At 45.5% G+C, this 22,464-nt stretch overlaps 1 protein-coding gene across 1 annotated transcript in view; it reads left to right on the plus strand.

Moving 5' to 3' along the window:
* Positions 1–724: 724 nt before the first annotated feature.
* The window catches only part of notch3 (notch receptor 3), a 28,405-nt gene continuing 6,665 nt past the window's right edge, over positions 725–22,464 (plus strand). The window contains exons 1-23 of the mRNA XM_076144238.1: positions 725–1,016; positions 2,035–2,107; positions 12,454–12,596; positions 12,722–13,057; positions 13,763–13,885; positions 14,000–14,233; positions 14,324–14,479; positions 14,561–14,746; positions 15,742–15,855; positions 17,205–17,318; positions 18,350–18,583; positions 18,719–18,829; positions 18,932–19,124; positions 19,282–19,427; positions 19,891–20,124; positions 20,248–20,400; positions 20,516–20,744; positions 20,845–21,046; positions 21,154–21,310; positions 21,419–21,603; positions 21,697–21,829; positions 21,937–22,194; positions 22,298–22,410. Coding sequence (XP_076000353.1) covers positions 956–1,016; positions 2,035–2,107; positions 12,454–12,596; positions 12,722–13,057; positions 13,763–13,885; positions 14,000–14,233; positions 14,324–14,479; positions 14,561–14,746; positions 15,742–15,855; positions 17,205–17,318; positions 18,350–18,583; positions 18,719–18,829; positions 18,932–19,124; positions 19,282–19,427; positions 19,891–20,124; positions 20,248–20,400; positions 20,516–20,744; positions 20,845–21,046; positions 21,154–21,310; positions 21,419–21,603; positions 21,697–21,829; positions 21,937–22,194; positions 22,298–22,410 — 3,888 coding nt within the window. The 5' untranslated portion in view covers positions 725–955. The remainder of the gene's footprint in view (positions 1,017–2,034; positions 2,108–12,453; positions 12,597–12,721; positions 13,058–13,762; positions 13,886–13,999; positions 14,234–14,323; positions 14,480–14,560; positions 14,747–15,741; positions 15,856–17,204; positions 17,319–18,349; positions 18,584–18,718; positions 18,830–18,931; positions 19,125–19,281; positions 19,428–19,890; positions 20,125–20,247; positions 20,401–20,515; positions 20,745–20,844; positions 21,047–21,153; positions 21,311–21,418; positions 21,604–21,696; positions 21,830–21,936; positions 22,195–22,297; positions 22,411–22,464) is intronic.

The raw sequence follows: 22,464 nt of genomic DNA on the forward strand, positions 1-22,464 counted from the left end.
ACTTGTATGAGGATGCAAATCAATAAGATACAGGAAGACAACTGGACACAATATGATAAAGTACTAAAAGAACAAAATATTATGGAAAGTTTATGGTAATTTCCAGTACAGGGCTTAATAAAAGTGCATTAACCCTTAATCTGATGTTGTGCATCTCGTTTTATTCATCCATTATTTGTTTTATGTATCTGAAATGCTTTTAGTGTTTTAATTAGAGTGTCGGTCTAGAGTTAAAATCGCTTAACTGAATAAACATAAACCCTTTATATTGCACATGAGTTTACTCCTCTGAGGTTTTACTGTATGTGTGAGAACTGACAACTTAATCAAAACACTCATCGCCATTCATTCAGTCATTCAGCTCGAGTTAAAATAATGGAGAAATTAAATTATTCCGTTTTGGAGGGGGGAGGGGGCGGCGAAAGGCCCCGAAGAGAGAGGGGGGGAGAAAAGCGAGAGGAGAAAGAGAGACAGAAAAAAAAGGGGGGGGGGGGTAGAGAGAGGGGGAGGTAGAGAGAGGGAGAGAGAGGAGAAAGAGAGAGACAGAGAAGGGGGGTTAAGGTAGAGAAAGTGAGAGACAGAGGAGAGAGAAGGAGAGGGTGAGGGGGCGAGAGAGAGAGAGAGAGAGAGAGAGAGAGAGAGAGAGAGAGAGAGAGAGAGAGAGAGAGAGAGAGAGAGAGACAGCGGGAGGGGGCGGGGTAATGCCAGACGCTGGGACAGATCGGGAAGGAAAAGTTTCACCCAAAGTTCCAGGAGCTTCGCCGAGACGCACAGCAGCCGTGGCCGAGCTGCGGAGGATCGTGACGGGACTGACTGGGATCTAACGCGACATTTACCGGCTGACTTTACAAAGATTCCCCATCACTTTCGGAGCCTTCATCATCTTTATGTGACCTTTAAAGGATGTATTTTTGTTAAAAGCTCCACTTCAAGCGTTGGAAACTTTTCCACCGAAATGGAAGGGAATATTCCATGGATTATCCTGTCATTCTTATTGTTTATTCGTGATTGTGAAGGTACGTTTAATGATTGTTATAGTGTGTTTGTGTGTGTCTCTGCTAGACATGTCCGGACACTTCTTGTCTGTCCTGCTCCAGATGAGGTTCTGTCCATCCTCGCATGTCTGTCCGTTAACGCACCACGCAGATTCTCCTTCCTCTCTAACTTTCTGAAATAGTTACATTCAAGAAATCTATCATGTTTCCATCTTTTATTATACCACATGTGATGGTTCTGCTGTGTGCTGTGTGTGAGTGTATGTGCGTGTTCTGGTGCCCTCTGACCGCTGCTGCTTAACGAAGCCAAATGTGAACGTTCTCTACTTTCTAACATCAGCAGCAATGTTGAAACCTTTCTGGGGGGTTAATTGTTTGTGTTTGTAGGGGAGATTGTAGCTCCGAAATCTCCTAAAAGTCTCTTAAATATGTGTGGCGGTACGATGAGAACTTGTTGAACCTAAATAAGAGAATGATGAGCCGGAGTTTGCCCCCCTTGTTCCTTGAACAAAGACCTTTTAAACAACCGAGCGTGTTCCCCTGCAGAGGACGAGGCGATGCGGCCTCATATGATCTGACTAAAGGCGTTAAACACATATTACAGAACTCCTTTTAAAAATGAACAGCTATGATTATTTATTTATTTATTTAAACAGTAAACAAAACACATTTACCTTTTTTTTTGTAATGCAGAAAGCAGTAGCTCGTTTATAAATGAGCACAGGCCAGGAAACGCAAAATCAAATCAGTTCTTTTGATAAAGTAAAGAACTCAACATGGGAGTATGTGAACAAGATGCAACAAGTGATGAAGCTTTATAAATTCAGACTAACATCTATCTATTCTATGGCCATTATATGTATAGAAAAGTGATGTTATATTATTATTTATAGTTGAGGGTTTTGCTGTGTTATCCTATTGCAAATAATAGCAGAATTACATGTCCTTCTTCAGGTCAGCGAGGATTACATCAAGTAATTTAAAGTCATTTGTTTTGATTTGTGTGGTTCTCCCTAACCGGTTTCTCCATTTTCCACAGGATTCCGTTGCGTGGATAAAAACAGACCTTGCGAAAATGGAGGGACATGCTTAGATTCACCTTCTCGATGCATGTAAGTGGAACGCGTGAAGATATGGTTAAGGCCTGTGGGTCAGAGCTTTGCTTCAACAAAGCCTCTCTGTTTGTGTCCTTCACTCTTCATCACAAAAACTTCACTTTTACTTTAATCAAGTTGGAGATGCTGGCGCATCCTTCTGTAGTCAACAAGTGACATTCGAGGGATAATGCTCTTGTGTCACACTGGCGGTTAATTTCTAGTATCCACACAAAAGAGATGAAACCTAAAAATTAATTAGGCCAACACAAATGAGCACTTACAAGTCTCAACATGCTTGTCTGACACACTCATCTCCTGCACCTGTTAAACAGCTTTGTCAGACATACATCATAGTGTTACGCAGCTCATAACCAGACTAAGATCTTCTAAGTTCTGATTTGGCTCCTTGTGGAACAGCCTGGCCAAATCTAAACTGGAGATAATGGTAATTCAGGGTTGTTTTTTCTTAAACTCAGAGAATTTACCGCCTGCTTTGGGCATTTTTAAACTCTTACATCTTTTGACAGTGATGAGGCTTTTGTTTCTCAAATTGCTGAGGGGGGCTGTGTGGGAAGCCACTACAATAGTCAAGTGAAATAGCCTACAGTGTTTGGCCCGGGGGTCATTTGTCCTCTGTAAAGGCCTTTAGCCTAGGAAACATGCCTGAGTGTTTGAGATGGAAGAGATACAGTCATTGGTAGAACAATAACTGTGTGGTTGGCAGCTGTTTCCCTCCAAAACAGTAAATTTATTATTTTATTGGACTGGGCTTTGCCCTTTACCCTACTGCATAGGTCAAAGTTGGCCCGTAGCTATGGATGCACTTCTCACAAGAAAATAATAGATAATCAGTTTTTCTTACAAGTCTTATATATATATATATATATATATATATATATATATATATATATATATATATATATATATATTTATGCATATTTTAATAGTAGAGCTGCATTGTGTTGTTAAATCCCAGTTACAATAGCCAATGTGTAACTCTACTGCATGTGGAGCACATAACTCCCACCCCCTGCTCTCTCTTCTTCAATCATTAGCCGGAGCCTAGACTGGAGAGTGTCATTAAGTGAGTAAATGTGTAATTTTATGGCGAGTGAGCCAACTTTGTTCAGTGTATCTAACAGCGGTATCCTGAGCAAATCATTTCGTTTCACAACCCCACAGAAATACATGCCTTCTACCAGCAATGAAAAGTAAATGCAAAGCTCCAGCTGGAGCCTGGTGTGCACAAATCACTGAATCTAATTCCACAACAGCACTGGGTTTGTGTTTTCAATGAGGAGAGTCTGTGTTTTCATGCTTTTTGTTCCTGTAGTTCTTAGAGCCATTTACATGTATGCATTAGGAGTGTAGACAGTGTGCATGTGTAATCATCACACTGGCTCAGTGCCAAGTAAATGACTCACTAAAGTGCAAAGCGAAAGGATTTCCAGAAAGGGGACATGAAATGTCACAGCACATAGCAAAGAGAGGGTGGTAGTAGCAGGGCAGTGCAGCAGAGTGGAGCGTGGCCGCATAAAAGTGGTCAGACCAGTCCTAGACAGAGGTGAGTGTAGGAGCCACCCCACCCCTTCCCCTGGGAGACTACAGAAACAAGAGATCCAAAACAGCAGAAAAGATCCTTTCTTCCACCAGATACCTGACTGTAACCTGGCACCATCAGAACAGGTTGCAAGGGGGGGGGGGGGGGCACAGCAAAGGGAGGCCGATTCAGAGTAGAGGGACAGAAAATAAAATGCAGGTATAGATACATCTATATGCATTTGAAGGGAATATAGAGAACTCATAGAAACTTGTCTAGTTGAAATCACCATTGTCATAGAAAACCACCTGAAGTGGTGATTCAAAGTTCCTTGTGGCAAGTAGATTCTCAAGTGACAGTATGTCTGTGTGTAGGGCCGCTGCCATTGTCACTGTCCCAGATACCAACATTTCTACTGTCTTGTTGGCAAACATAACTATGAAGCCACACTATACCTTTAACATCAAATTCTCTCCACATTCTCTTATTGTTTGGCACATTTGTAGTTTCTTTATGGCTCACTGACTGTATTGGGTTCCTCCTCCAGTGACAGCGTAAAGGTCATAGGCCAGAGTTTCCAACATGGGATTACAGGAATAATCCTCAGTAACCTGTTGAAGTGAACAAACGCTCTGATACCCAGGAAACACTAGCATTGGTGCTGATGTGAATGGATCACTCAACCTGGGTCCAGGACTGTTTCCTGAGTATCAAAGGCTGGTTGTAGTCTTTGTAATTTTATAATACCAGATATAGGCAGCAACAGGTAGCCCTGGTGGTCAATTTCAGTTGATTTGGATGGCAAATATGCTTGGACGTGATTGTTTGAGCAAGCGGTTACATTCACTTTTTGTGCCATGATTAAGACAAGATGTGTTTACTGTAGTTTTCTAGAAGCAGAAGTACAATACGTAGGGTCAATATATGTGGAATTAAGGTCCACGACCCTGTGTCATATAAAGGGTTTGTGTGAAAAGGGTGCAGGACAAAACTTCCATCTGCATCTAAATGCACTTTCAGATGCAGAACATGATTTGATGACCATCAAATACAATAACAGAACATATGTGTAGGCCGGTTTGCTATGATACAGAAGTATGTTCACAGAAGTGTTGTTTCTGCTGCACTCAACGAACCCTCCAAGTGTAACTATTGATACTTAAAGTACTTGACATGGTCTTAGATACTCTCCAAACTAACCTTCTTGACATGTTATAAACATTGTCTCAGTGTTATTTCCCGGAGTGTGAGTGTGTTTATCTTCATCTATCTTCCATCATCATGCCTTTACGGATTACCTCCTTTCGTAGTGTTTTGCACTTGACAATGAAAGTTTGAGAGTGTCACCGAGAATGCGGTCCTCTAGGTGAGCAGTCAGGAAGTCCAGCTGAAGAGCCATTGGCCTCTCAGCTCCGCCCTGCGAGTGGAATGTGCCGCCGTGGAGAGGGCCACAGTGGCGTGGCTGGAGGGAGATAATTAGGCAGATTGAGAGGGTGTCATTCAGAGAGGATCCAGCTGGAGGGATCTGGTTGGGGGTGGGGACTGGGTAGAGGGAGGCAGGGCAGGAGGGAGGGGGGGTTGATATGCAGAGGACAGCTGGTGGATGTTGTGATGGTAATCCAGTGAAGTCAGATCTTGACAAAGGGGAAGCATAGGGCCAGGTGCTGCCATTGAGCAGTCTGCCGCCCCCATACTGGGAGAGACAAGCTCGTGGAGGAATGGAGCCGGTAGCTCCCAGTCCCCCCAGCACATGTTCCTTCTCTCACAGCTCAGCGGCAACCAAGACGACATCTCTCTGCGTGTTGCCCTCTGCTCTTTCGGCTCATCCTCTGCGTCTGTCTCTCAGCGCAGTGGCAGATCTCAGATTATGACCAAGTCCTTCCTCTCAGACTCTCTTAGTTGAATGGAAATGACCGCAGGGCTTCACCGCCGTGTGGGGCCCATCAATGGATACAGTGGTCTTCTGTACGTTATTAATGCCTCGGCCTTGGCCTCAGTAGCAGCTTTAGCATATAAATTGTGAGTGTTGTGTTATGACCTGAAGGCAACTCCCAGCCTCTTAAGACATGATGAAAGAAGACATGTTGGAGTTTGAGAGGGAGCAGACTGTGCACTTGTAACTGTAGATGTTTGGGAGGAATTGTGTCTCTCTTTTCAACAGTGGAGATGAGGAATAATTTGTTTTTCCCAAGGGGGGAAGGGATGAAATCTTTCCAAATGGGAAATACAGCAACCAAATATACTCATTTCACAAAAACAGATGAAAAATGTGCCCCAGTCCTTTTCAAAATGAAGGGGAAACACAGACAGATCTGAAGCACATATTAACTGGGAGACCGTAGAATAGAGACAGATTCTATGGTTGGCTTAGACCAAAGCACCTCAGGGCTAGTGTTTTCTTTGGCATCTTTACGGTGGATTAGAAAGGAATGCTTACTAAGATTCCTCCTGTCCCTGTGGTGCTTTCGGGTTATTGTCCACACCTCCCATCCATTCACCCTGGTAGCCCCTTCAGGAATTCCCCAAACAATACTGTCAGCCTAGTGTCATTGAGGATGAAATGTTTGGAATGACTTGTTTGATTTGCAATTAGTTACTTTGCCGTTTTGCGAACCCAACATGCAGCCCGGATCACTCATGTTATCCTGACAGGCAGATGGAGCCATTCATCATCACTTTATTCAGAAGGAAAACTTGTGCAGGGTAGAACCTTTAGATTCAGATCACTTAAGAGGAGGACAGGGGTCATATCTGTGAGGAGTTGAGTTCTGCCTGACTAGGATGGTTGCACCATCACTGGGAGGAAGACTTAGGTTTGTTATACCCTCATCTCTCTGGGTCATGACTGGAGACTGGGAGTTGTGGTTCCCAGGCCCCATCAGAGGAAGTGGTGCCTTTTGACCTCCCTGCTACGTACATCCTGTGTGCAGCTTAAGGAGCTTACTAAGTTCAGAAGTTGGTCTCCTCTTCAACATTGTCATCCAATGCCTCATTTTGTTTCCTCCTCTTGCTGACCACAAACCTACATCGCAACTGTGACGCCATTGCTTCATGACTTACTCCCTCTTCAACAGAACAATGTGCACACCCGTAAACGTCCGCACATCATACTGTACGTATCACAAACTAGCCCAGTTAGCTAATCAATGTCAGATTTTCCATCACTGTCAGCTGATGTTCAAGTGGGATTTGTGTTTTCATATTCCCTTTGGAGTCTGTGCATGTCTGAACCACATGCTTATGTAGGGATAAACCTGCCTCTGAAGTCTCATTATGTCGAAGTTTGTTTTGATCCAGGAGACAAAGACTTCAGGCAGGCCTAATTGGAATAACTGAGGTCAGCCTCCACAACCAAAAATGTCCTTAGTCTCTCCCTCCCTTTAACAAGAGGAAGGGATGGGTCCACTTTTAAATGATTCAGGAAAAGACATTCACTTTCCATTAAGCACAGTTTCCACAAACATCTTGACTTTACCCAGACAGCATTTTGCCACATTGACTTCTCCCCAATTAGGGTGGAGGACGAGGAGGAGGCGTCCAAAGTGAAGACTTTTCTGCAGAAAAATACACATTTTTCTGCAGAAAAATCCACATTTTTAAAAAATCTTTGAAGAAGTATGAAGAGGCAGATGCCTTCGGAGTCTCATGAGGTGACAGCAGTTGAGATAATAGACATTCCCTGGCTGCTTTCGTTGAGTTCACCCTAGCTAATCTCTAAGGCCTGTCATCATTGCCCTATAAACAAACCTCACTCTGGAATATAGGCATGTGAGAGTTTATGCAGGCTTTCAGTGATGTTTTGTCAGCATTATTAAACTGTTAAGTGTTCCAAATGCAATTCCAGGTCTGGTCCACAGTCATTGTGAGACAGAAATGTACTGTGAGGTGAACAGCACTACAGGCCATCAGAAGGCCTTAGTTTTACTGCTAAATCTAACATTAGACATAATATTGGAGAAGGCTTTGTAGTCTATCATGTTTAGTAGGAAAGGGAATTCTTTGAAATTTCAATTTCAACTTTTTTCCAGAAATCTGGTTCAGTTTAGGTGGCGGGTGGGGATTTTGTGGTTGAGTTTAGTGAAGAATGCTTTGAAAGACCTCGGCCCAAGGATTCAAGCAATGCGGTTATGGGCAAATACATTGCTATTTGAAAAATGTCAGGGAGTATTCTTCCAAAACATTTTAAAGAAATTTGTTTAGATGGTGTTTGAAGTTGTGCAGCCATTTACCTTGGAGTGTTACCAGGTGATTAGAGGTTGGAATACCTATGTAGATGCAATAGTTCTGTGCAGTCTGAACTCTTGGGATGTACATGTATTCATATACTGCATTTTATTACAATCTCAGTTTCTATCTATGTTTGTGGGCGTCAAAGATGAGGAGGCTGCAGTGACATTCATCCTGCAATTTTAGTCCCATTCCAACGTTTCTTTTCCTTGAGAGAATGTTAATTGTTTTCATATTCACATGTTTAATATTCATGCTCTTTGGGGTGTGGGGGCGGGGGTGCACCGAAAAACCTCCCCTGGACAGTTCAATACCTCCATTGTTTGACGAAGCACCATTGTTGAAATAAACTTTGCTCTTTAAATTGACGAACATGCGTCGTTTTTTAGAAGTGATCATAGTCAATGACTAGACTGAAGTGTTCCCACTCAGCGCTCTGTGCCACCTGCATATGTGGGGGATCAGTCCTCTGAAGTGCTCCAACTGTCCTCATGGAACCCTGTCTCCCAATACCCCCCCCCCCCTTTCTCCCCCCTCTCTCTCCCTCCCTCCCTCTTTCTCTCTCTCTGTCCTTCTCCCTCTCTCTCACCATGGGTTACTGTTGCCAGGCTACAGCCCAGGCCTGTTGGTCCGTGTAAGCCCAGGCCTGAAAGACTAGCTGTTTGGGTCACTGCTCCCCCCCTCCCCACCACCACCACCACCTTCATACAAAGGGGTTCTGACTACTTTAGCTCCTTTATTTGGGCCACAAAATGCTCCCCCAACCCCCAATCTGGCTCTTTGCTGAGAAAGGGAGAGCCAAGCCGAGGAGAGCAGACCAGAAGAGGCTGTTGGAGGGAAGGGGGTGGGGATGGGCTCATTTGGCAGTGTGGTGTCAGTGTGGACTCTCATAAAGGAGTAGAGCTAGTTCCAGCTTGCTAATGGATGGAGGGAGTTTGGGAGAAAAAACGGTGCAGAGAGCCACTGTTGAAAGGATTTTCACATGTTGTATTTTTCTACAAATGTAAGGCTCAAAAGAACCAGTAAAATTCCAATTATTATTCTTGAGAAACATAATTTGAGATCTTGTCAGGAGTCAAAGGATGGAAGTTCCGGTAGCTCTGTTGTTGTTTCTCCTTCTCTCCATTTATCGGAGGAAATGCCCTCAAAGATAGGACGGCTCCTTTACTTGCCGCTTTGTGGCCCATGACTGTGTGTATGAACCGTGTCAGAGATTACAGACTCTTTGTTCACAGGTGAGTCGCCCTCTGACCTCTGGCAGAGTAGCTGCTATTGTATAGGAGAGGATGGGCTCAGGTTACCCTGCTTCAGTGACCCCGAGAGCAGGAAAACTGGTATTGTGTTACACAAGTATAGGTGGCAGGACTCACTCACATAAATCAAACACAAGCTCATTTCACTGAATACAAAACAACTCAGATATCAGTACATCATACTCTGAAATACAAACTATACCGACTCTATATGACGATTATATGGTGAGGATCGATTGCAGTGAAATGTTGAAAATAATTGCCCTTTCTTTCTTCCTTCTTTTGTAATTTCTTCCTCTTCAGTGGATTCCTACCTCTTTTATGGGTTCACAGTACTACTCTTCCTCAGAGACTAAGGCTGGTTGTAAGTTATTTCTTGTGTTTGGGCGTGTAGTGATTGCTGCATGTTGTAAATGTTTGCTTTGTTGCAGTGCTGGTATTGCTTAACACTCAAAGTGTGTAAAGTGTAACTGTTAGTGCATGCGTTTGTGAATAATGACCATACCTTTTGAGTGGTGTGAAATGTGAAGTGTGTGTTGGTGTCTCTGCAAGTACCCTGAGCAGAACAGCACGGTTGTTTTAGCTTAAAGACGGGAAAGCCGGTGCCAGACACCCAGGGCTGTGTTGACCGATGTGGACAGATGCTCGGTGCCGGGGCTGCAGCTGGCAGAGGCCTTCACATGTGTTGTGACGTTAGGAGATTACCCATTCTGGTGATCCCTCCGCTGCACTCAAAGACCTCCTCCTCATCTGGTGTGTTCTCTTCCTCAAAGGTCAGATGTCGACTCTCACTAAATGTGACTCATAGGCCAATTGCGCAACCACAGCCTGCACCTGCCCTCCACATCCGCCACAAATAAGGCTGGGCGAAGGTACAGTTCCTGCCCTGCTGTTCCCAGAGGCAGCGGAATCCACAAGGTTGTAAAGAGCCTGATAAGCGAGCTCTCAGTTGCACCAAGACAAAGTTGTGTGTCTCTCACAGTCTCGACACTGATAGCACTCCCAATTTGTGTGTTATGGGAGTAGCATATTGGCAATGGGTCAGGTCTAGACAAAAGAATGTGTGTTTTGGCTACACAGTCTCTGTGCATTTGTGAGACAGGACAAACAATTCTCTTGCATTCCTACTATCAGCATGCACACACATAGGCTCAAAGACCAATACACTTCATTCTCACAATTTATCACACTTTGTTATTCAAGTTATTCCTGCTCATGGGGAGTTGTGCTGGACTTTGGAGAACAACAGCCTGTGGCACTCAGGCTTTCTTAAGCGGTCAAATACCCACATTATTAGAATGGTCCCAGAAAGGCTTGACTGTCAGTTTTGTTGTATTTTTCAGCCTTCTAAGCAAATTTCCTCCCCAGCCCCTCCAAAACCCTCTGTGTGCCACAAATGTGTTTCAGTTTTTTAGTGACACCCTAGATTCCAGACATAGTTAATTTGCCTCTAAATAAACCCAGCCAAGCCATGACAAATAGCCAAGGGGACTGAGGGTAGGGGGAAGTGATTGGTATAGGGTGTCAGGCTTGCTTGTTCATCTGCAAGGTTGCTAGAGCAACAGGGATCGGCAATTCGCACAGTGTTTTCAGAGCAGGAGACGAGGGATTACAGGAAATATGACATGACATTCTCCCTGAACCAGACCACTCCCCCCCCCCTCTTCTCTAGCAATTCTGTGCTGCAAAGATATTCTCTCCTGCAGGCCCACCCCACCCCACTCTCTGCAACCTGACAGACATTATCATCACAATCAGACTGGGGACCTCTGACATATGACCTCTGAGCGCATGAGGGGGGGTGGCTTTGGGGAAAGCCAAGCTGTGTGTAGGAGAGGGGGGGTTAGGAGATGGAAGAATAGCTGTAGTAACAGAGACAACTCTCTCTCATCATGGTTATTACTTCACTTCATCTTCCTGAGCAAGACGCACTTTTGAAATCATAGCCAATTGTCCTAGTTGTTCTAAGATACTTGGATGATTGAAATTGATATTTAATTTTCCCTGCACTGTTCCTGTATGTGTGCTTACACATTCTTGTGGCTATGCTGGTCTGCCTGGCTTCTCAGTGCTGAGCCCCTGTGGCTCCTCTGTTTCACTATTGTATCTGTAAGACTGAAAAAAGGCAAAAGAAACAGAGTAGTCTCAAGTTTATCTGAATCAGAGCAGAACAGCCAGAGAAAAAGCTAGCTATTTCAGTGCTAGTCCAGATCTGAATCAATGACTCCTGTGTAGACCCTACCTGGAGAAGCTCCTAGCCAGCGGGCAAGAGCCACAAGAACTTGATTTTTAAGCACAACAAACATACACCAGTGTCATGTTGGAGCTTCTGTAAAAGGGGCAAAGCAAAAGCCATTGTTGATTCTGCCCAGGGGTTCCTCTCCAGTGAAAGAGAAGACAGAGCCCAAGGGCGGGCCGAAACCCAGCCATCACTGCCCTGTCATCGGCATCAAACAGTCTGTTTGAAGAGGAGCTTGTCCCCAGGCAGGGGCTCCCACTGTGGGTATAGGGTTACCTGCTCATACTGGCCTCATAACAAGCACAAACCATGCCTGCTCTCTCCCAGAGGACCTCTGGAGAGTGCTATAAGAAACCCTGTGATAATTTTGTCTTCACTTCTTTCTGAACTGGGTTTAGGTCAGGCTCCATGTTTCATCAAGATATTTTGGTGCTTTATTAGAATACAGTCACAGTGCTGTTTCACCTAAATTTCATTCGAATGCCACAGCTGCTTCCCCAATTCAACTAATGTGTGCTGCGTGGAGTCTCCATTTTCTCATGTCAGTATTTGTTGGCAATTGTAGTTTCCAGGCTGCTGTTTCTGGGTGTGTTCTTCTTAATATATGGGAACAGAAAGGAGAGCCGAAGTGCGGAAAAACAGTAACAGTGGAGGAATGTAAGTTGACTTAGAGAAAATGAAGCTTTTCCAACTGGAAAGCTTCATTCCAGTTGGAATGGAATGAAACACTAAGAAAACGAGTTTCTTGTACAGTCTTAGAGACACAGAGAGCTGGCTTCCATCTGTCTCCAGCCCACAAATGTATGTATTGTGTTAATTCATTGTATGTGAGTGATGTGTATGTGTTCATTCAATGAACAAGCTGTTAAGGTTCTCTTCCCATAATCCATTCTAGGGCCCTGGAGCCTCCTTCCAGGTTATGAGTCAGGCAATGGGTCTTGCCAAGGTGTCACGGGTCCTTGACTGCCAAAGCTCTGAACATTAAGAAACATTATGGGAACTGAGCTACACTTTGGAGTGTTGCAACTCAGTTTGTGGTCTGTTTTGACCTACAGTCCAAATACATACTGATGTGTGTGTCTGATTTCTCCTTTTTCTCCAGATGCCGACCCGGTTACATTGGTCCTCTCTGTCAGCACCTGGATCCCTGTCATCGGTCTCCGTGTCTGAACGGAGCAGCGTGCAAGAGCCAGGTGGTCGGTGGCATCCCACAATACACCTGTGTGTGCCAGAGAGGCTTCAGAGGTATCAATCAGAATTTGAGAGTGTGTCAGTGTGTGTTAGAATTGTTTGCAGAAGGGAATGATGAGGTGAATAGGCAGGGTGAAAGCTTCTCTGTTAACAAAGACAATTCATTGTTGAATCTCCAGGCCAAGACTGCTCCCTCATCGATGCCTGTGCCACAAGTCCCTGTGCCAATGGTGCCCGCTGTGCCAATTCGAATAATCACTACAACTGTTCCTGCCCACCTGGCTTCCAAGGAAAGAACTGCCGCAATGACGTCGATGAGTGCCGCAAGACTGGCATGTGCCTCAACGGTGGCCTTTGCATGAACACCCATGGGTCCTTCCGCTGCCAATGCCAACCTGGATACAGTGGACGGACATGCGAGGTGTCGACCCTGCCTTGTGCCCCGTCTCAGTGCCTTAATGGTGGCACCTGTCGACAGACTAGCGACCATTCCTATGAATGTGCTTGCCTACCAGGTAAAATAACTAATAATTCTAAACAACTAACCCAACATAGTTATACAGAGAAGCACACACACCCAACACAAATCAAAGTGTGCAGAATTCATGTTTCCCAAATTCCTCAGGCTAGTGTTCTAGGCATCAGGACTTTCTCAGGCTGCTGACGTAGTCAGTTGTGCTGCTGCTGGGATTTACTCATCTGTCCCAGGTCAGCTTCCTGTCTGCTATTAATAGCTGCTGATGGAAGATGGGATGGTGGGAGAATTGAAGGGGCAGCCCACATGTGCTGTGCTCCACTCCGCTGTGTTCACAACAGAAGGAATTTACTTTATGGGCCTTCTGGTTTTCCTCTGGGGAGCTGACAGGAAATGTCTCCTGCCAGAGAGGAAGTCATTGAAACTGTGAGAGATTATAAAACAAGCAAACACTGCGGGAGTGTAGACCTCCGATGCAGGGGGGAGTCACTGGTGCTGGCATTGTGTGGGAACCGCCATGAGAAGATGTAAACACTTAGACACCCTCTGAACCCTTTTACTGCCCACGCTGCCCCACTAGTCCACTACTGTGAGAATTATGAGTCGTGGGTAAAGGCAGAAATACTTAGTACTTACTTAGTGATAGAAGTGGGGCCACTGGATGTTTAATAAACTTTTGAGTGTGTGCAGATGTGTTTGCCTTGGGCTTGTGTATAACAACTCTTTTTTGTCACATCTTTCTCAGGATTTGAGGGACATAACTGTGAGAATAATGTGGATGACTGTCCCGGGCACAAGTGCATGAATGGAGGGATATGTGTGGATGGAGTGAACACCTACAACTGCCAATGTCCACCAGAATGGACAGGTATAGCACTACTTTTGTCTGTTTGAATAATAAAAATAAAATACATATTTGAAATAGTCTTTATACAGCTTGGTGAGTGTGTGTGAACCAATATCTGCTGTCCATCCACATTAGGGCAATACTGTGGGGAGGATGTCAACGAGTGTCTCATGCAACCAAATGCCTGTCATAATGGTGGGACCTGCTTCAACACCATTGGTGGCCACACCTGTGTCTGTGTTAATGGATGGACCGGAGATGACTGCAGTGAAAACATTGATGACTGTGCAATTGCTGTTTGCTTCAATGGTGCGACCTGCCACGACCGCGTGGCATCTTTCTTCTGCGAGTGTCCGGTTGGAAAGACTGGTGAGTGGATTTATAGAAATGCTTCGGTGGCCCTTTTACTACCAGATGCAGAATTATGAATTACTGACCCGTTCTGTTACGTATCTTCAGGTCTGCTTTGCCACCTTGATGATGCATGTGTGAGTAACCCCTGCAACGAAGGGGCAGTGTGTGACACCAACCCCCTAAACGGCCGTGCCATTTGCACATGTCCAGCCGGCTTCGTAGGAGGTGCCTGTAACCAAGACATGGATGAATGTTCGATCGGTAAGTCTCCTCGGTTTTCTTCTCAGGTGACCATTGCATCATTTGTGTGTCCTATTCTGATCTTCATTCAACTATTTTAAGGTGCCAATCCGTGTGAGCATTTTGGGAAGTGTGTGAACACCGAGGGCTCCTTCCAGTGCCAGTGCGGTCGTGGATATGCCGGACCCCGCTGTGAGATTGACATCAACGAATGCCTATCCACGCCCTGCCAGAATGATGCCACATGTCTGGACCGTATCGGAGAGTTCACCTGCATCTGCATGCCAGGTACTTGGATCTACGAAGGAAACAATGCAAATTATACTTCAGCCTGATTTCATGTACAGATGGTTGACAAAAAACCAACAGCGGAGTTGAAGCGCTGATTGGTTAAACTTGACCTTCTGAAGAGGCAACTCTACCACACTGACTGGCAGTGTAGACTGTTCTGCCATGTACTCCCATTGATGGGGTATGGGGGAACTTTTTGGTACTGAGCGTATTGTACAGCCAGACAGGGTATTAGTTTGGACTAAGTGATCGTTTGGACACTCAGTGACAAAAACAGAGTAAAACTCTCACGCACAGTCCTACATGCATCCTGGGGTTTTGGGAACTATACAAATTAGAGCTGGGAGTTGGGTCTATAGGACTGGATGTGAGAGAGGGCGAGCGGCTAGGGGGAGGAGTGTGCTGTGAATACTAATGAGCTGTAGAGTGGTGGGAATGGAGTGGAACAATAGGGCCCCTCTGTGCTCCACTTTGCACCCCTCATACACAGAGAGAGGGAGAGAGGCCTTTTCCCAGAGCCTCTCCCCCTCCCCCTCTGTTTCCAGAGACAGGCCCTTCCTCTTCACCCTCCTCATCATCAGCTGGCCTGGCAAAGCTCATGTGGAGCTGCTGATTATTTCTGATTCCACGCTAGCCTCTCCCCAGGGGCAGCGCTCTGCTCTACACTCTGGTTCACCTCGACTGAGCTGATCCATACTACCTCAGAATGTATAACATACATCCACAGATGAGGTGCTGACCCTCCATGGTCAGTAGGGTGTGGTGGTTTCAGGTCGGTAGAGTGGTAACACTTGTTGCAGCAGGGATCATGTCCAATCCTGTGGTTCAGCAGACACCAGTCACTGAAAACCAGTTTCCCTAACCCACACACACACACACACACACCCCCCCCCTCCCTCTCCCCACCACTACTCCAAAATGGACGCACATACACACACAAATCTGCCTCGTCTGGGAATCTTTCTAATTCAGTTTGAATTGCTGTCTTTCAGGTTACATGGGGACTTATTGTGAAATGGATGTGGACGACTGTGAGAGTAACCCGTGTGTGAATGATGGCATCTGCCGGGACATGGTCAACGGCTACACGTGCACCTGCCAGCCAGGTATGTCTCCTCTCTGATTACTTGGATTCATATATCCTTGAATATTCTCAGCCCTGTTCACATCTCCAACTCAATTACTGTAGTTTAAATGTCCCCGACATCTAGAAGAGGGAAGTCCAGCTTTCCTACTTCTGCCTGCTGGTGTTTAGAGCCACCACTCATAAAAAGGCAGACCCAAAAGACTGCCTATCCTCTTGGCCAAACAAAGACACTATTGTGACCCCGCTCCCCTCCTCTCTGGAATGTGGAAAGGACAGCAGTCTCCCTCATCCTTCCCTGGTGGTGGGGGGAACAGCAGTCCTGCTAATGAGATTCTTTTCCAGGTCCGCAATTTACATCTGGGACAGACGTCCCCTCTCCTCCCCCCATCTAGCTATTGAGCCTGTGGAGCTGGTGTAGGAAAGGAGGGGGGTTCACCAAAAGAGAAAACAATCCCACCGTCTCCCCTAACCCCCCCCTCACCAGCCCAAGCACTAACACACAGCCCATCTTCACACTGTTAATCAACAGAGCAGTGCACTCGTAATACACCAATTCACCCCTGTCTGGGCACCATGCCCACGGATTTCAAGCCTCCTCGGTTTCTCAAGCTTTTTCTAACAAAGATTTTACTTGAGCTTCTAATACTTTTATTATCATTATTATTATTATTGTTATTATTATTATTATTATAAGAAGATCCGGTATAAATGAGACCCTCTGAAAAAGAACCTTCATTGTAACAAAGTGAACAGCATTAACTCTATTTTACTGCATAGACAAGCCGGGCCACCAGACATATATGAGGCTTTATTTTTCGATCTTACACTTTATCTACTACGTTGTATGAGTGAAAAGAGCACAGTAACACTTGTCGTATTCTGAATTTTGTTTAGTTAAACCGATGCGATTTCATCAAACATGACTTAATACCAGGTTTTTGTAAGTTCTGTTTGATGGCCCTGATGAAGGCTGAAACACGTTGGTTTAACTTAATAAAGTTGTTCTCGACTCTTCTCACTCTTTGGATCTCCTTGTTGCTTCACGCATCTTGCCTGTATGTGAAGTTGTGCCAGGACCTGATTTTGGTTCCTATGTCAGATTGTATGCCACCCCTCCAAAAGATTTCCCAAGGTCACAGGTTTCCCAGTGACTTTTTGTAGTGGTCATCTTAGCACTGGTCCAAGTGCACAGATGACACGTCCTTAACCAGTCGAGACGATCTCAAAGCCAACCTCGGCCATACGTCACTACCCTAGCTAGAGACCTCTGCCCTACTAAGAAGAGACATAGCTGACCTCTGACCTGAGTTTGGACCCTTAAACTGGACCTTCCTTCTGACCTTTCACCTCTCTGTTTGCCTGTCCCAGGGTTTACTGGCACCATGTGTCAGATCGACATCGATGAATGCGCCAGCACACCCTGCCAGAATGGAGCAAAATGCAACGATCGGCCCAATGGATTTGAGTGCCGCTGTGCTGAAGGTAAGTTTATGTCCTGTATGTCCTGGGTCTGATTGGTTGGTTTGCAGGATGTGTACATCTCGATGTATTTCCAGGCAGAGGAGCCATACCCACTTGTAAGAGTGTGTTTAGTCTTTGTGAAGCATCCAGTGATTTGGAGGGTGGGGGGGCAGTTTGATATCAGGATGTCTGCTGGCCTAGCAGACTAACTTGAGGCCCTAATCCCCCCTTTTCCCCCATCACCCTTAAGGATCATGGGGTCACTCGCGTTCAGCAGGTGCCAAGAAAGCAGCTCTGGTCATCACCCCGACATCTGTTCATTTGTTCAACCTACATGCTCCACCTTATGCTACATCTTCATTTTCATTCCTTTACATTCACATTGCTCCATGATTGAACAAATACCCAGAGACACTGAACTGTTGGAGAGTCTGCTTGTCAAAAAAGTTTGTTCGGTTAACTTACTCATTGCTTTTACATGGCTATTTAACATGTTTGTTTGGACGTTTGCCTATGGGGGAGCCTGGCCCATTGTTTCACTGGCCAGCTGCTTGGTATTCCCTGTGTTTGTGGGCCCCCTCAGTTGAGTGAAGTGGCCCTGTTTGACGTGGTGCAGCCTATTGTTCCCTCCACCACTGAGGACAAAAGCAGGACTGGGAGGCCCATGTAGGGCCCTTCTGTACTGCTTTCCCCAACTCAGCATTGCACTACACTTACTTGCCTAACACACACACCGTCGGCATGGAAACCACAGTGATCAGTGCCCTTGATGCTCTTGATGTTTTTATCAAGAAATAGAGGGAAAAGCAGAAAGTTGACAAACAACAATGTCAGTGGGAAATTAAGAAAAAATGTACAAGATATGGTTTAAGGGAGCAAGTAAAGTGGATTCTTTCAAAAAACAAAAAGGTTCTGGAGAAAGATTGGTTTTCCAGCAGACTGCTTCTTGTGAACAAGAGAAAGCTCCTAGAAGGTTATCAATTATAAAGTATTGATTCATCAAATGAGCAGATTAATGCACTGTCACTGATCTACGCCTGTATCCCCTCTAGGTTATGAAGGCACCCTTTGTGAGAGCAACATCAACAACTGCAAGCCTGACCCATGCCACCATGGTACTTGCATCGATGGTATTGCCAGCTACACTTGTAACTGTGATAACGGCTACACAGGCTATCGCTGTGAGAACCAGATCAATGAATGCCATAGCAACCCTTGCCAGAATGGGGGCAAGTGTGTGGACATGGTCAACAAGTACATCTGCCAGTGCCAACACGGAACCTCAGGTGAGAGCAAAATGCTATAAACACACATAAGGAATTCACAATGGATAAATAAATAAAACCTGTTGCATACACAGGTGAACAGATGTAAAAGCTATTCTTCTTTTCGCTGCTAAAAACGTATCTGTTTCCACACAGGTACAAACTGTGAGATAAACTTTGATGAATGTGCCAGTAACCCCTGTGACTACGGCATCTGCAAAGATGGCATCAACCGCTATGACTGTGTTTGCAAGCCTGGCTTCACAGGTAAGGCTGTCCAAAAGGACCTGTTTGATCCATCCATTCTCAGTAATCAGGTTGAGGAACATACTGAACACACTAACTAAACTAATCTCTCTCCTCTGCCAGGTCCCAAGTGTAATGTGGAGATAGACGAGTGTGCGTCTAGCCCCTGTAGGAACGGGGGAACATGCGTTGATGAAGAGAATGGATTTCACTGTCAGTGTCCTGAGGGGTTTAAACCCCCTTACTGTTACTCCCAGGTGGACGAGTGTGGCAGCAGCCCATGTGTCCACGGCTCATGCAGGGACGACATCAATGGGTAAGAGCTGTTACAACTTTTGAAGCTGGTGTAGTGGAGCAGTAACAGCACAAATATCTATTGTTAACTGTATATAGAAAATGAATATTTTGTCAGAAATTAATTTTTACAACCAATATCGTACATTTGATTGATTGTTTGACTTATATCTGTTCAGGTACCGCTGCGATTGTGAGCCTGGCTGGGTGGGAAAGAACTGCGACCTGGACAGGAACGACTGCTTGCCCAGCCCCTGCCAGAATGCTGGCACGTGCATTGACCAGCTCAATGGTTTCACCTGCAAGTGTCGCCAGGGGTTCAGAGGTAAGCACACAGGAGAACAACACATGGCAGTTGCTAAAGCTACTAACATGTTCCCACAGCAGTTATTCAATTATATTCTGCCTTTCTTAGGAAAAAAGATGTTGTGAAATGACAAAACATGTCACAACTTGGGGCTTAATTCAGTCTTTGAACCTGTGCCTGTGTTTGTAATGTTGCACAATCACATGGAGTTGAAAAGCATTTAACATCATTTACATGTCAATTTTCTGTTAAGTTATCAAAGAACGTCATTATGTAGCCAATGCTTTAATTACAGTCATAGAATATTTTCTTGGCCTCAGTAGAGCCAAACCTCCTCTGCCATCAGTTTCCACAAGAACTGATCTGCTGCTGAATGGCACACTTACATCGCCCCCTAGTGGTAGATTTGCAATCTGCTGATATATAGATTTGTAACTGTAATATATTTTAATGTTCTATATTCCCTCTGGCCCTTAAACAGGAAATCTCTGCCAGGTGAACATCAACGAGTGTGCGTCCAGCCCCTGTCTTAATAAGGGGACCTGCGTGGACGGGGTGGCTAGTTTCACCTGTCTGTGCGAGCTTCCTTACAGTGGACCCACCTGTGCTGAAGTCCTCACCCCTTGCTCCCCTAACCCATGTGCTAATCATGCCATATGCACCCACACAGCAGATTATATGGGCTACCAGTGTAACTGCCAGTCAGGGTGGCAAGGTCAGCAACTTTGTTCTTCACCTCAGACAATTCACATGAAGTCGTGCCATATATATACATATACAGTACAAACCCTGATGATAGTGAACATGTCCTGATTTCATCTTGTTTTGCATTCTTCAGGTCAGATGTGCAGCATTGATGTAAATGAATGCATCTCCAATCCCTGTAAGAACCGTGGGACCTGCGCTAACACACTCGGGGGATTTGTGTGCTCCTGTAGAGCTGGATTCACTGGGCCCACTTGTGAAACAGACATCAACGATTGTTCACCTAGTGAGTGGCCACTGCAGTGCACGGAAATACTGTTACTTCCATTCAAAGGTGTGTAAATTGCACAGTGTATATCAGTCTATTTCATCAGAAACTCTCTCTGCTCCCATGCCTTCAGATCCTTGTTTAAATGGAGGCGGCTGTACAGATAGTGTGAACACCTTCCACTGTAGCTGCCTGCCTGGCTTCACTGGGCCCCAGTGTGCTTTAGAGATCAATGAATGCCAAAGTTCCCCCTGCAGGAATGGAGGCACATGCACAGATTATGTGAACTCCTACACCTGCACCTGTAGACCAGGCTTTACTGGTATCCACTGTGAAACAAACATCCCGGATTGCACTGAAAGGTAAGCCGAATGTGTACGTGTGTCACTGTGCTCTCATGTGTTCAAGTACACATTTTGAAAAACTGAAATCCATAATTTAATAATAACTTTGTGTCCTCAGCTCTTGCTTCAATGGAGGGACATGCACAGATAAAATCAATGGCTATTCCTGCACCTGTCGCTCAGGCTTCACTGGCTCACACTGCCAGTACGAGGTCAATGAGTGTGACTCCCAGCCGTGCCTCAACGGAGGCATCTGCCAAGATGCACTGGAGTCCTTCCGCTGCTCGTGCCCCAAGGGCTACGCTGGCAACCGCTGCCAGGTACCCAAACACACTCACACACATACATGGCCTGTTTGGGATATTCTTACTGAGGCCTTTGCTGTTTCTACATGCCAACCATTTACCACATTCCCCTTGTTTAACAGACTCCCGTGGATTGGTGCAGACGGTCGTCTCCCTGCCAAAATGGAGGACGCTGTCGCCAAAAAGATGCTTCATTCATCTGTGATTGTACTGGTGGCTTGTCTGGTCGTTACTGTGACATTCCGAGGGTCTCCTGTGAGACAGCTGCTCGCCAGAGAGGTACACATGACGTCTCACACTAGTCACATGTCACATATTCTTTGCTTTTCAAATAACTGCATGATGAAAAGAGCTGAGCTGTCATCATTAAATTCACTTTCTTTACAGGTTTCCAGACAGACGAGCTTTGCCACCATGGTGGTCACTGTGTCAACACAGGCAATAGCCACTATTGTAAATGTCCTTCTGACTACACTGGCAGTTACTGCGAAAGCCAAGTGGACCACTGTGAAGACAAACCATGTCGCAATGGCGCCACCTGCAGGGGATATGTGGGAGGATACCAGTGTGACGTGAGTATTAGTATTTGATGTCTCTGTGAAGTTCAGCATGGCCACTATTTGCATTGAATTCCTCACATAATTGTTATCTGTATGTCGTTACAGTGCATGCCAGGTTACACTGGACAGAACTGTGAGATAGAGATCAACGAGTGTCAGTCTCATCCATGCCAGAATGGAGGAACCTGCATCGATCTGGTGGGCCATTACATCTGCTCCTGCCCTCCTGGCACGCTGGGTATGCAACCACATATTTTGCGGAAACCTTTAACAGTAACTTTAAAAAATGCCACGCTTCGTCAGACTAAGAATTATATTTGATTAAATAAATGATCTTCCTCAAAGGTGTGCTCTGTGAGATCAATGAAGATGACTGTGCCCCACCACTGAGGCTGCGCAGCGCTCCTCCTAAGTGCCTGAATAACGGTACCTGTGTGGACAGAGTGGGCGGATATCGCTGCAACTGCCCCCCAGGATTCACGGGAGAAAGATGCGAGGGAGACATCAATGAGTGTCTCTCTAACCCCTGCAGTCCCTCTAACAGCCTCGACTGCATCCAGCTGCCTAATGATTACCAATGTGTCTGCAAAGCTGGCTACACAGGTACGATAAAGCACACTTCCATATGCCATTATACAACAAATAAAACAAAAGTGTCATCTTCCCCATTTGTTACTGCTTTAACACCAAAAATGTGTTTTTTCAGGTCGGAGGTGTCAGAGCAGGTTCAGTGTTTGTGAGTCACAACCTTGTCAGAATGGAGGCGCCTGCTCAGTGTCCAGCAGCACAGCACTGGGATACACCTGCACTTGTCAGCTTGTAAGTCTTCCTTCTCAGTTGAGGCTTAATTAGAAAAACAGTTGAGATCATCTG

This window comes from Genypterus blacodes, unplaced genomic scaffold, assembly GCF_046128005.1.
Source record: "Genypterus blacodes isolate CSIRO-AG114 ecotype Tasmania unplaced genomic scaffold, CSIRO-AGI_Gbla_v1 ptg000028l_1, whole genome shotgun sequence".
NCBI classification, from domain to species: domain Eukaryota; kingdom Metazoa; phylum Chordata; class Actinopteri; order Ophidiiformes; family Ophidiidae; genus Genypterus; species Genypterus blacodes.